Source organism: Rhincodon typus, chromosome 4 (assembly GCF_021869965.1).
Source record: "Rhincodon typus isolate 14 chromosome 4, sRhiTyp1.1, whole genome shotgun sequence".
In the NCBI taxonomy this organism is placed as follows: domain Eukaryota; kingdom Metazoa; phylum Chordata; class Chondrichthyes; order Orectolobiformes; family Rhincodontidae; genus Rhincodon; species Rhincodon typus.
In genome coordinates this window covers 52,000,063-52,015,487 of record NC_063335.1, presented here as the reverse complement: position 1 = coordinate 52,015,487, position 15,425 = coordinate 52,000,063, and the positions used below count along the sequence as shown (strand labels likewise).

The 15,425-nt window shown below is 39.4% G+C and overlaps 1 protein-coding gene across 1 annotated transcript in view; it reads left to right on the top strand.

Moving 5' to 3' along the window:
* The window catches only part of rttn (rotatin), a 181,259-nt gene that overhangs the window by 31,232 nt on the left and 134,602 nt on the right, over nt 1–15,425 (top strand). Inside the window, exons 9-11 of the mRNA XM_048595750.1 lie at nt 1,188–1,366; nt 4,877–4,992; nt 9,684–9,854. Of these exons, the coding sequence (XP_048451707.1) occupies nt 1,188–1,366; nt 4,877–4,992; nt 9,684–9,854 (466 nt within the window). The remainder of the gene's footprint in view (nt 1–1,187; nt 1,367–4,876; nt 4,993–9,683; nt 9,855–15,425) is intronic.

Here is a 15,425-nt window from a genome sequence, read left to right as displayed (position 1 = left end):
TGTTCCCAAATTAAGTTATTCCCACCTGTCTGCGTATTGCCCACATTCATTCCAAACCTTTCCTACTCATGTACTTATCCAAATGTCTTTTAATTGTACCCACATCCACCACTTCCTCAGGAAGTTCATTCCACACGTCAACCACCCTCTGTGTAAAAAAAAAAAAAAAAAAAATTGCCCCTCATGCCTTTTTTAAATCTCTCTCTCACCTTAAAAATATGCCTCCTACTCTTGAAATCCCCCATCTTAGGGAAAAGACAACTCCCATTGACTCTATCTGTACCCCTCATTATTTTAAAAACTTCTATAAGGTCACTTCTCAACCTGCTATGTTCCAGTGGAAAAAAATCCAACATATCCAGCCTTTCGTTATAACTGAAACAACTCCACTTGTTACAGCTTGCCAGCCTGAAAATGCCCTGCTTATCTCTACTTCCTGTTAGTCTGGATAATGGATTGGTTAGCAAATATATTTGGAGTGAATGTTACCAATGCCAAGATAGCTACTAACATTAACACGTGCAGATAACAATAGTGACATCACATCACAGCAACAGCCTAACCATTTCCCTCACAACAGACCTTCTGACCAACCTGCTGGTCGCCCTCCTGCACCATCCAGCTGTTCTGCTATCAGCTGTCCCACCCTCTTGCTGCTGGTTGCCATATCCCTGTTGCCTTGCTGCTGGTTGCTGCCTTGCTGCCACTCCCTGTTCCTGAGCCTACTCCACCTGCATTCCTTGCTGCATGGTTTGCTACTTTTGTTCAAGATGTGTGACACTGAGTGTGCTTTCTGAACATGACTGTGGGTCAAGAGTTTATGATGCATTTCAGGAGCACATCTTGCATCGCTGCTTTTGTGTACAGTGGATTTCAAAGCTGTGTTTTTTGTGGTCACTGCCACCTAGTGGTATTGTTAGCAATAAATGCAACCTATGCTGTTACATCCTACAACATGTACTTTTAACTGTGCAGCAAATTTTGAAATAGCACTTTATCAAATTTCTTTTGGAAATTTGAGTCACATCTGTGAACACCCATGTTGCATTTTGCTTTGTCAAAAAAGTTATGCCATTGGTGATTTACAGTCTTATCATCCTTACCTTTGTGAATTGAAGGATTGGTGAATGAAAGTTATTGGATGCTTCAAATATGTTTTTTGTTTTTAAATATTCTTTATATTTTAGTGCAAGCAGTTCTCAGAGGTTTGCTAACTCTGGAAGTCCGCTGTCTAACCATTCAATTGTTGACTTGGAACTTCCTGAGATGGAAAGTGATGATTCCTTGGAGCTTCAGTTCCAGCAGCTTACCCTTCCACAGTTTTGTGTGGCTGTACTGGAGCATGCAGTGCCAATGCTCAGAACAGGTAATCAGTCTTATGGAAATTTGTTCATGACTAAATCAGCATTTATTTCCCTAGAGAAGGTGGTGGTGAGCTGCTTCATTGAGCCACTGCAGCACCTGGTACACAGAGACATCCTACTGTGATTTGGAGGAAGCTTCAGGGTTTGACATTGTGACGGTGAAGGAGCAGCAAATAGTTTCAAGCCAGGTTAGTGAGTGACTTGAAGGGGAACTTGCAAAGTGGTTATGTTCCCACGTATCTCCTGCCCTTGTCTTTCTAGACATTGAGGTCTATCCCTTTGTCACATGGCCCCAGTCAAAAGAGGTGCAAGTACAGAGAACAAGTATCTCAGTACATTGTTTAAAAGAGAACTATATTTTCAGGATTTTGTATTGTATTACTGAGCAAGTAAGTCAGAAAGTGCCATGGATGGTGATCTTTGAAGATGAAATTAAGCTATGTTTGGGGATGATGAAGCATGACTGAGTATCTGGCAAAAAGCCCCGGGAGACAGTGATGTGAAGAGCAGTAGACCAAAAACAGTTCATTGACTGCCAGTTGAGTCTAGATAAGAGGATCAGAGTGAAAATTGAAAGTTTACAGGTGAGATTGGAGAAAGTTTAATATTTTCAAGTACGTGGGATCAGTGGCAGAAATATGAAATGAACATTAAGCAACAGTTAAGATCTGGTTCAAGTAATTGGACAAAGTGAAGTAGTGTTTTTAAAAACAGTCAGAAAATGAAAGAGACAATCTGCAAGACAGTTCTGAGACTTGCCTTTATGTATAGTTCTGAAACTCCAGGAATATCAAGAATTGAAGAATAGTGAATGGATGCCACTGAGGTGTGAATGATAGATATGTGGGAAAATCAGGAAGGACAAAATCAGGAAACAGCAAATCATGAGATCATTAAAGATTTTGGGAACATCGAAGAGAGTAATGAGTTGTGGTATAGAGAGAGAGTGATGATTGGCCTGGCAGAAAGAAGAAAGAACTATAGAGCTAGAACTAGAACTAGCTTTATTGTCACGCATACTCAAATGAATACAGTGAAAAGTATACAGTTGGAGCTTATAGTGCCATCTTGAGTACAAAGGTCCCAACGTACAGCTTTTTAAGTTACAGTTCTTCGAAAAATAGAGAAGTAAAACATCCAGCAATGCAGCTTTTTGGAATAAGTTATAAAATGGAGATAAAAGAAATGTTCAGGTACAATGGTCTTCCAATCCAATCCGTGCTGGCTTTTTCTCCAGTGGTACCGGGCCTTGACTCCAGACTGTGCTGAAAGGAGAATGGTCTAATACCATATGAAAAGGTCCAAGGTGAGAGACATGCATTCTCCCCGTGTCTACGTGGGTTCCCTCCGGGTGCTCCGGTTTCCTCCCACAGTCCATAGATGTGCAGGGTAGGTGGATTGGCCGTGCTAAATTGCCCCTAGAGTCCAGGGATGTTTAGGTTAGGTGGGTTAGACATGGGAAATGCAGGGGTAGAGGAATGGGTCAGGGTGGAATGTTCTTTGGAGGGGCAATGTGGACTTGTTGGGCTGAATGGCCTGTTTCCACACTGTAGGGATTCTGTAATTGTTTTATTGATTTTGATGTAGAATGGGTAACTGATGGGAGGACATGGGGAGGCGTGATCAACCAGCCTGTGGTGAACCCTCCCCACCCCCAAATTCCAAACCACCAGCAAGTAAAATAGAAGATATAAGAAGGAGAGGTAGAATTGTGTGGTAGAATAGTGTTGTTTGATTCTGGAGTTAAATTTAGCTGAGAATTGATGGAAGTCATTTCCCTGTAGCCAGTTAAAAGCTAATGTGGACCATTGAAATCTGAAAATGCTCACTGCAGTGTGGGAATTATTCTTTGAGATTAGGGTTCCTAATGAAACAAAACAAAATGCTTCATGCAGTGACAACCTTCATATTTAATGGGGAGTTAGGACTGCTCAAAAGGATGATGAGATTCGTAGTTAGTTTTGTTTTGGTGATCCATTGTGATCATGACTTGCTGTAACTTACCCATTTGTTTTATTTCATAATAAATATTGTGATGTTTCACCTAGGTAATCGGTGTATATTTGTGACCTGCAGTGGTAAGTGCATCAGTCCCTTCAGGATCACTGACTGTGGGGTACAGCCTAAACAGGGCAAACCAATCTCAATTTACGACCAATTTGCTGCCGTAATTTTATCTGGATTAACATCCACTTTGTTTCTTTTAGTAAAAAACTAAGTTGAGGAAGGTGACTGAGCAGCTAAAGTTGTTCTTGAACTTGTTTGTATCTGTGTTTAAGCTTTTGTATTTTCTGCTTAAAGGAAGAGGTTGGAAGAGATTACAACTGGGTTGGGAGGGGTCTTTGATGGTGGCTGTTTTTCCGTGGCAACGAGAATTGTAAATGGAGTCAGTGGATGGGAGGTTGGCTTGCCTGGTGGTTTGGACTGTGTTCACAACTTTCTGTTGTTTCTTATGGTCTTGGGCAGAGCAGTTGCTGCACCCAGATAGAATGCTTTCTGTGGTACATCTGTAAAAGTTGGTGAGCTTCCTTATGGACATGCCAAATTTCCTTAGCTTATTGAGGAAGAAGAGGCATTGTTGTGCCTTCTTGACCGTTGCATCTACATGGTTGGTCCAGGACAGATTGGTTATTGTCCTTCTCAGGAACTTGACACTTTCTAGGCTGTCCACCTCAGCTCCATTGATGTAGATGTGGGATTGTCCTCCTCCTTTCTTTCTGTAGTCGACAATCAGTTCTTTAGTTTTGTTGATGTTGACTGAGAGATTTTTATCTTTGCACTTGCGAAAACATGGAAAAAATATAGGGGAGCAGTTCTTGTTCAAAGTGGTCCATTATTATACGTGGAAAGAGAATATATTTTCAATGTTATGTAAACAAGAAGATTTTCAGCCTGCCTGGGGAGCTCCTTTGTCAGGTTTTTTCATTGCTAGTCTTCTCAATGACAGCACAGTTGTGCCAACACTCGTTTGGAAACGATTTAAAATTGACAATTGGTGGTACCGCTCAGTAATGACATGAGTCTTCTTAGCTCAGTCCAACTCCAGGTAAGCTGCACATTAGATTATTGCATCCCAAGTTATTACTTTGTTGAGACTTGTTTCCTGTAGAGTATAGCAAGATTGATGGGTCTACTTTCCATCAATAATATAATCTACCGTTACTTAGCAATATGATGCAGTGATATTACTGTTTCTACAGAAAACACAGATGATGGTAATTTACTATAGGAGGTGATGACGCATTTTAAATTTTGACCAATATCTAGTTCCCTTGTACTACTTTTCTCTTTCCATGTTTTTATTGCATCAAAGTATTCTAAAGACGGATTTCGGGGTAAAAAAAAACCCCTTAAACTGTTCAAATCTTCATTGGTTCCTCGAATAGTTATTTTCCAGTGCAATTGGCTGTTTGCCATCCATCATTTTTAATATAGTCAGTTGACAAATTATAGATCTTTGCTGTTGAGTACCATATTTTCAAGCATTAAGTTGGCAGTAATCCTTTTTATAGGTAGTCAGAAGATGGTGATGTATGTTTTGGAACTGTTGTTTGAAGTGCTGTTGCTCGTCGGTGATTCAATCTCTGAAGATGTCTGGAATGATGACAGTCTTCTGGGACGTGAACTAGTAAGTCTATTCATTATGTATTATGACTTGTGTCTCGACATGCTGACCCTGGTACACTTGTATGCATGTTATCTGTTTCTTGTATTTTTAAGCTTGTTTGCATCCAATCTTGACCTGCATAAATCAAATTTATTGGCTAAGTCTTTAAACAGGGCCCAATATTCCATTAACGTGAAATTGCATAACTGGGAACCCTCAGTTCTTAGTCTGTTTGTCTGAGATCGGGTAAGTCTTAGTTTCTTTTCCATAGATGGTTTGAGTGAGAGATCTAAGTTACTCAAAGAAAACAAAGAACTGCAGATGTTGGAGATCTGAAACAAATAAAAACAGAAATTGCTGGAGGAACACAGCAAGTCTGGCAGCACCATGAAGAGAAACCGGTTTAACATTTTGAGTCAAGTGATCCTTCTTCAGAACTAGAAGGGTCACTTGACTTGAATCATTACCTATGTTTCTCTCATTGGATGACCTGCTATGTTTTTCCAGTAATTTCTGTTTTCATTTGTCAATGAAGACTTATCAGTTTTCCTTGCATGACGTGAAGTGAATTGTTTCATTTATTTGTGTTACAAGGGTGTTGACTTTGTCATGGCAGTGCTTTTTGCTTTCTAAAGTTTCCCAGTGGCAACAGTTGAAAACCCCCACTGGAACTTGTTAGCAATAATATCCATCACTTATTTCTCTTGAGAATTGTTGATGCCAGTCAAAACTAAAATTGCATCTAGCAATTAGATAACTGAAAAACTTGCATTGATTTAGCATCTTTCATAAACTGAGGATGTCCAAAAATGCTTTATGGCTGATAAAGGTATTTTTGAAATAGTTGTTGTTGTAATTTAACAAGCAAAGTGGTCTTTCTGCATATCTGGAGCTCCCTGATTTGAGGATATGATTCTGGGAGTGTATAAGATAATGATGGATGGCATCAAAGTTTGGAGAATGGTAAAGGGAGAATATGAGAATTATATTACAGCACGTTTTGATTTTATAAACATCATTGTCTACATCAGCAGCATGGTTGTGCTCACAACTCACTGGGATAGTGAACTGGAAATGAAGCCCTGCTACTTCTGGAGGCATTACAAAAATTAAAAATGTTATCAAAATACACACAGAGCCCAATTTACCTGTTGGGTAGACCCAGGTTAATAGAGATCATGGACCAGGTTTCTATATGAAACCTGTAGGTTTCTATAAGAACTATTATTTAATACAAATAGATTCTAACTAAAGGTAAACAACTATGAACTATTGGTGTATGACTCTACTGTTGGTGTAAAACTCTAACCCACATTTAAAACCCCCTTACACACACAGAGAGACAAAAAGAATTACTGTTATACATAGAGGGAAAAAGTTAATGGGGAAACAGTTCAGTAGCTCTAGTCCTCAAGATTCAAGATTTCCTTTTGTTTCCCAAGTCCTTCAGTTCTCCGAAACCATGAGAAATAGGAACAGAAATAGGCCGTTCGGCCTTTAAGCCTACTTCTCCATTCAGTAGGATCCAAGCTGATCCGACGTTCCTTACTTCACTTTCCTCTGTTTTCTCTGTAACCTCAGTATTCAAGAATCTGTCTCGGCCTTAAATATATACAAGGATTCTGCCCCTGCAGCACTCTGTGGCAAGGAGTTCCAAAGATACTCAACCTTCTGAGAGAAGAAATTCCTCCTCATTGCAGTCTTAAATTGGTACCCTTTTATTGTAAGACTATGCCCTCTGATCTTAGACTCTCCCATGAGAAGAGTGTTCTCTGAGCATTTACCTTTAGCTTAGCATTCTCGTGACCCTTAAGAATCCTATGCATTTCAATGAGATCACCTGTCATTCTTCTAAACTCCAGGGAGTACAGTCCCAATATGTTTAGCCATTGCTCATAAGACAATCTGTCCATGCCATGGATCATCCGAGTAAACCTTCAATGAACTGTCTCCAATGAAATGATATCTTTCCTTAAATAAGGATACCAAAACAGCTCTCAGTATTCCAGATGTGGTCTCACCAGCTTTTCCTTCAGATCTTTTCCTTCAGATGGTCTCAAATCTTGACTGGAGGCTTAGGGCGATTGGTTCATGAATCATAAGGTCTCTAACATATCGGTTAAAAGCAACAGCTTTCAGCAACCTGTGGAACAAAATAAACTGGCTTTCTTTCGGCTTGAGGTATTTTCCTGGAGAGAATCATAACATCTACTTTTTCACCAGTCTGAAGTCTTCTGCCAGTATTGTCCACGCTCGCAAACTTTTTGGCTACCCCAGATTGTTGTCAGGCTGATAGTCCTTGGCATCCAGAACTGGTCACAACTCCACGAATGAATTAGGAATCTGTTGCCAGCCAAACCTCACTTTGTAGACGGAGCCCCAGAGCTAGCCCATCTATAGACTTTTCCCCGACTGCATGAATAAAGAAACAGTATAAATACCATGCACAATGAATTTCAGTAACTTAATTTTTCAAACTACAATAATTCCTTCCTCAGCATTTTCTGTAAAAGTCTTTTTCCCAATTCAGTCTACAATCAAAATAAAGTAAAATTGAAAAAAAATCTTCACAATGTTTAGTACTTTGCAAGGTTTTGTTTTACTGTGGGTCATGGTAAACCTAAAAATTACTCCTTCTCTCCCGGTTCAATTTGTGACTAAGCTTGGCAAACCTTGCTTTAAATCATGCTGACAATAGGAACGAGCCAGTTATTTGAACAAGTTAAGCTTTTGGTCACAGCTTCCCTTTCTGTTGGTGAATATTCTGGTTCTAACCAGTAGAGGGCAGTGGTAAATCAGGAATAAATCTATGTTGTGGAGACACCAATACAGACCAAAAAGCTGTACAGTTTCCTATTAAGGAATCTCCTCAGTACCTGAAACAGTTTCTAATTGTATTAGCAAATATCTTGGCAGGTGAATGTCTGAGCAGTGCTCGGTTACAAATCTAGTCTCAATCATTTCAGAAAGAAAGGCCTCTGCTTGACTCAGAACTGTCAAATATCAGCAAGTCAGGTTAGACTTGAGTGTTGTATTACCAGCTCATTATGCAGGTAAAGGAAAGGTTTATGCAGGCATACTAAGTAATTACTTTTCCTTTTCAGGAAATGATCTGTTTGGCGAAACAGAACAGGTATATTTCACAGTAATTTCTTGCACAACACTAGTTTTGACTGCCTTGTGCGCAAAATCAGGTGTCAGACACTTAGTACTTGAATACACCATTTTATAAGCACCAGATGAAATACAGTTAGTGTTCAATATATATTTGCTTCTAGATATTATAGATAAAATTTAGAAATTACACAAGAGCAAATGTGGACAGGTGGTGGTGATTAGATGTTTGATTTAGCTTGTTCTGTTCACTTCAAAGTGTACCATGCTAGGAGGATCTGAGAACACAGGTGTATTAGGATTATAGATAGCAACTTGAATTTATGGGGAAAAACATACTAAGGTGTTTTAAATGGGTTTAATCAGATGAAACTGGATCCCTAGTTAAAGAGGGAAATATTAGGAAGGATAATCAAAGACTCGGTCAAGGAAATGCATTTTAAGGAGCATCGTTTTTCATTTGTGTATGGGATGTGAACATCCCTGCGAGGCCAACATTTATTTCCCACCTCTATTTTCCATTGGGAAGGCTTCTTGAACTATCCACAGTCCTTTGGAAGTTGGGATTGAGGTATACACACCCACTACTGTTAGGCGGAGAGTTCCAGAATTTTGACTCAGCTTGTGGGGAGAGAAAGAGATATTGAGTAAAAGAGAGCAAGATCTTAATGAGAATATTCTGACTTTTGCAGGTTAAATGCATAGCTTCCCATAGTGCAGCAAAGGGAGGAATGCAAGTTTGGCCTAGGCTGTAGGAGCATGGATGGTTTTATTGCTGAAGGCTGTTGGAATAAGAGGAGCGGCACGATAATGAAGTGTGTTAGGAGAAAGATAAGGATTTTAAATCTGAGGATTTGGAGGAAATTGAAAATTCAGCAAGGATCTGAGTGACGAGAGCATGACCCAAGTGCAGGATTTAGGAATGTATAGGAACAAGAATAGTATATTCAGCCTGTTCCCTCATTGTAGTTACCTTATGACTGATTTGTATCTCTACTCATTTTTCCACTTTTTTTCCATACCGCTCAACATCCTATTCTAACCAAATCTACCTAATTCAGCCTTGAAACCCCCAGTTGTCCTAGAATTTGCGACATTTTGGTTGACAACTTTTGAAGGAAACCACTACTACCCTTTCTTTGAAAAGGTCACTCCTGATTTTGTTCCTGAATAGCCCTAATTCTCAGATTACATTTCCCTGTTCTTCAGCATTCTGACCAGAATAAATAGTTAATCATAACTACACTATTAAATCTCTTTAGCATTTGATTAGATCACACCTGAAGCGAATACTAAAGTTTATGGAACCTTTCAGCTGACAATAATAGTCAAAGGGTGAGTTAAAATTGAGCAGTTGATGTTCATGGCACCAAATGGTCTTCCTTTGTCTAAATCTAACAACCTATGTTTTTGAGCTGTTGCTTAAATTGTTACTTTTCTACTACATGTTTATTTGACCCTTTCTCATCCAGCACACTGATATCTTGGATTTTGTTTAAGAAAACCATTAGACCCTAGTTCACCTGTTGCAGCTTGTAATTAGCCAATGCTACTGATGTATAAGAAGCTATAATGCTTTTCATCCCTGTTTTTTACAGATGGAAAGCCTGGTGGCAATCTTGGATACTCTAGCGGAAACTCTTGACTACCACTATATCAGCATTACTGAAGAGCAGTCAGAGTCTGATCTGATGCATCACCGAATGGCTTTTATTAGCATTGCGTTATTCACTATACGCCTGCTACAAATAATTCTCCCTGTGGAGAAGGTGAGCTTGTACATTTTATCGAACATTTGTGGTTGTTATAGGTAGCAGTTAGTTACTGTAGATTTAAAAAAAACTGACATTGTGTCACATTGTGACATCTGTGTTTACATCATGTGTGTTTATGTATATCTGCATTATTGAGTGTTGTTGGTTTGAAGATTGCCACAGTTACTTGGTATATTAATAATTGAGATATTGACCCTTGTTTCTGGTGTACTTTCATTTTTTTATATTTATGACTTCCTCTTTTATGCCATTGTCATCCGAGCTGACCATTCATTATGTAAAGTGTTTGACGTAACAGTGCACTAAGTGCAGGCACTGGAGCATACAATAGAAATAATGAGCTGCGGTAGGCAATATCAGTTGTTGAGAATTTTGAAGAGATTTCTTTCCAGTAATATTATGAGCTACAGCCCCGAGGGTTACAGACATTTCACATTTGTGGTTTGATTCACAAAGATAGTGCTTTATCCAAACTGTCGTTCCTATTTGGTCTTGGCACATGGGACAAAATGTTAGTTTGCTTGGACTAATCACAAATTGTCCTCTTCGAGTGGACCTCTGGAAATACCAAACAAATCCATAAACATTTTCCCCGTAAAACACCCAGGAAATAGGTTCAGTGACTCTTAGGAAGACAGCACATCACTCACTACAGAAAATGTATTTTGTGGGGACTTAAAACGATGCAGAATTCTCAAGCAAGTTTGCCTCTTTGAAATTCCTTCACTGCAGCACAATGTGTCTATACAAAGTGTAGTTGTCACCATTTAGGAGCTATGCATGGTGTCATTATGTGTATGTATTAAGAAATAATGCCCATTACTAGAAGGTTGACTGATCTGAGACTAAGAGCAGAATAAAATTACAAAGGGGTGCCTTTAGTGCATTTTAGTGATAAATTGGGGCTTGCATCATGTTGGCCAGCTCTTCCTAGTTACCTTTTGAAACTAGGCAGTCTAAATGCGGATCTGTCAATCTATGCGATTACTTCCGCAATGATCAAAATCAAGGTTTTGTGTTGTGATTTTTGTCCAAAGGGACTTGAGACTGAAGAGAGAATCACCTTGAGAATTTTGTATTGTTTCAAATTACTGTAAAATCCTACAGACAATGAGTGAAATGCTTTCTACCAGAGTTACTGAACCTATTTCTTGGCTGTCCTACTGGGAAAGGTCTGTGGGTTAAGATAGTATTTCCAATGGTGCCTTCCAGGAGAAAAAAATCGATTAGTTCAAACAAGCTAGTGTTATCTCCCAGGACTCTTACACGTACTTTGACTAAAAGGGAATGAAGCAAACAGCACTTCTTAGATGAATTCCACAAGCATGGTAATATCTGTAAGTTTGTCAAAAGTTTGCCAGTATTAAGTGAAGGAAATCCGTTAAACATCCTCATCATTTCACATTGCCTTGTTCATAAGGAGTATTCAAAATACACACCGTATTAGTTTTGTGTCTTCTTCTAGCTGTTATGTTCTCATTATGTAAGGAAACCTACATTCAGTCTGGATCAAATCATTCATTTTATGGTGATTAGCTTTACAGGTAATCTTGGAAATAACTCTGGAGCACATGATTTGGGGTGATGATAATACTTGATAGCTGGACTTTATTGAATTTAGCAAAAACCATCTCTTCTTCTGTGTAACAGTTTGGATGAACCTTGAAACAAATTATGATCCTTCCGGTATGCATATTCCAATTTTCCTGAGTTATACTGTATTCAGAGAAGCATAATTTTGCAGACCATTCAGTAAAATGAAAAATTCAGGCATACTCCATAGGATAGGCTCTGTGAAATTAGAAATGATGCTGTGTACAATCACATTTTTCATTTCTACACTCATTTTGGCTGCATATTACTCAAACATGATAAATTTGCAACATTTTTTGTGCAGATGCAGTACTCAACAAAAAAAACTTCCATTCCCTACCTCACCTGTTGCAAAGAGTAGTGCAAAAAACATATCATCTTATTTATGAGATTTAGTCAAGAAAAATTATTTGAAGTTTGGTCTTAACCTCTCTTGTTATCAAAACCTGATATAAGATGCTACTTCTAACAGCACTGATATCAGGTTCAAAGGGTAAGTGTTCAGTTCTTACCTGGTCAGCAACATCTTCAAAACAGATATCTATTTTAAATAGAACTGTCCTCATTTAGTAACGTGTTTGCCTACACAAGTGGGCCTATTCAATGAATGCAATTATAAACACCCCTCAGAAGAAGCACTGAGGGTTGCAAGGGCATGAAGTGCATTCTCAGTAGGGGCCTTCAAGTGACACAGTGACACATTTACTGACTAAGCTTGTTGCCTCCTAAAGGACGTATCCCCCCAGACTGGATTTGGATGAGAGAGTCAATGCAGGTGAAAAGCCTACTTAATCTTGTAAACATCGTCCCACCTGTTTAGATGAATCTGTCATGATGCAATTGGGAAAAGAGACTGCCATATACCTCTGGTGGAGATATGTGCCTGTTTTTATACTGAGGATATCCTTCACTTTGTGTGGCATTACTACTGTGCGAAATTCAGGCTACACTAGTACAATGAAAAATCTAACCATCGCCCCTTGATATTCAGTGACATTACTACCTCTGCATCCTCCACTATCAACACCGTTGACCAGACACTGAACTAGATAAGCTTTATAAATATTGTGGCTTCAAGAGCAGGTCAGAGGCTAGAAACCCTTCAGTCAGTAACTCCCCAAAACTTGTCAGCAATCTACAAGGAACAGTTAGGACTGTGATGGAATAATCCTCTCTTGCCTGGATGAATGCAGTTCCAACAACTTTGTAGAAAGTTAACATAATCCAAGACAAAGCAGCCCATTTGATTTTGTGCACCTTTCACAAATATTTGCTCCCTCTTTCACCAATACTTAATAGCAGCAGTGTGCATCATCTACAAGACACGCTGCAGAAATTCCATCAAGGCTTCCTCCAAATCCATGACCACTACCTTCCAGAAAAATGAGCATAGCAAGTCTATAAGAACAGTAAATCTTGCATTTTCCCTCTAAGCCACTCATCATCCTCACTTGGAAGTATATAGCTATTCTTTCAATGACTGGGTCTCCTCGCTAATGGTATTGTGGTCTACCTATACCTAATGGACTGCGGTGATTCACCAGACCTTCTCGAGGACAACTAGGGATGAGCAATAATTTCTGGGCCAGCCAAATCCTGTGAATGAAGTTTTAAAAAGCTATGGGTTCAGGGCATAGATTGGGTATCTGTGGGATGCTGTGAGCTAGCATCAGCAACAGAATTGTGTTCCAAACTACAACCTAACATCCATGGATCAGGATATTCCTAACTCTATTATTACAGCAAGCAATGAGGCTAACACTTGTTCAATGCCAAGTGTAGGAGAGCATCCTTGAAGCAGTACCGTGAAGAGACAAAAATAGAAATTGCTAGAAAAGCTCAGCAGGTCTGGCAGCATCTGTGGAGAGAAATCAGAGTTAATATTTTGGGTTGAGTGACCCTTCCTCGGAACGGCACTGTCTGAATCTGGTAGCTCTACAAAATGTTTATCACATGCATACTAAAACATCAAAAGCTGCGAGTGACAGACACACTTAAGTAAGTGATTTGTAACCAGCAGATCAGATCAGACTCTGTGGTCTTGCCTTTTCCACCTATGAATGTTGGTGTATAATTAAACGACTAACAAGAGGAGAAGGTTCCACAAACATCCCTAACCTAAAATATGCAGAAGCCTAGCATTTGAGTGCAGAAGACAAACTGATCCATCTTGACCTCCTTCTGAGTTCCCCACCATCACTTGCCAGCAAACCAATTTGCTGCACTCCGCATGAAATCACTTAAAAAGCTAAGCACATTAGATGCAGCAAAGGCCATATGCTCCAAAAAAAATGTACCCAGGAAAAGCTACATCCTAGCCAGGTTGTTCCAGTGCAGCTATCATACCAGCATATATCTGTATAGTCAACAATGTGGAGAAATTGCCAAGTTACGTCCTGTCCTCAATAAAAGACAAAACCAATCTGATCAATATTATCCCTTCAGCCTTCTCTTGATAATCATCAAAGTGATGGGTGGTGAAATTGACAGTGGCACTTCAACAGCAACAACCCCTGCTTAGTTCAGGCTCTGTTTGGACCACCTATTTTCTGACTTCATTCCAGCCCTGATCCAAGCATGGTCAACAGGTCTGAATCCAGATGTGAGGAGCATCCTTAAATCTAGGTGGCATTTGACCAAAAGCCTGGTAAAAATTGAAGCCATTGGAAAATGGAGAAAAATTCCAACATTTGAAATCTTATCGAATATTCAGGAAAATTACTGTAGTTCTTGAAGGCTAAATTTCTCAGGCCCAGGGTATTGCTACAGAGATTCCTCAGGACCGTGTTCAAGTCCCAACTATGTTGACCTGCTTCAATTCCTTACTCCTTTACCATGAGGTCACAAATGAGTGTGCTCTCTTGTTGAACTGTTTGGTTCATTTGCAACTCTTCATCTATTGAAGCTGTCCTGCATGCAGCAAGACCTGGATGTCATTTAGGCTTGGGCTGATACATAGCCAGTGACATTCATGCCGGTTAATGGCCATTGTTGATACCACCAGTGTTTTTGTTTGTTTTTCTCATTTTCGGTTTGGAATTGGGATAAAGTTAAGACCCAGACTTTGACCATTGAACAGTTGCTTGTTTTTTTTTTAATAAAGGACAAACCAATATTTGTACATGGGAACTGTCCATGATAACTGCAAGTTAATTATTCTAAGAACACTGCAAACATTTTGGCAATACAGTGTGTTGCGTTTAAGGACTGGCGGCTGATTGAATGTTGCATTGGTCAATTAAGGAGAAGCCAGTGCTGGCCAGCCAACCACTGAGAATGTTGAAAAAGGAAGAGAAACCATGGATATAACTGGTTTTTGACTGAGTTTGTTTCAATGCAGAAGTCTGTGTGCTGGGATGCTATATTTTGAGTTTTACTCTTTCTAGTTTATATACAGTTTAAGAGTTGTTGAATGTTCTGAGAAAAGAAAATCATAGCTCATAAGAAATAAGTGAATATTCCTCGGAGCCTGCAAGTAGCTTTCTGTATTGACCAGTGACTTCAGAATTCAAGCAAGATACAATCCTTTGTGTATGGAATACAACGCTTTGTTTGAGGGTTCCATAACGACCTTGTACTCTTTGCTAAAGCTGTTCTGAACTGGTAAATTAAAGCCCGCTTATTTTCTTCATAATTTATGCCTTAACAGTATCTGTCTGTCGATCTCTGTGTGAGAGTGGGAGTTGATATCAAAGAAGATTGGCTCAAATCATAGATCTTAATTAGGTTACCATGTTAGAGTCATAGAGTCATACAGCATGGAAACAGACCCTTCGGTCCAACCAGTCCATGCCGAACATAATCCCAAACTAAATAAGTCCCACCTGCCTGAAGCTGGCCTATATCTCTCCAAACCTTTCCTATACATGTATCTAAACAAATGTCTTTCAAATGTTGTAATTGTACCCCCATCCACCACTTCCTCAGGAGGTTCATACCACGTGCGAATCACCTTCTCCGTAAAAAAAAAAA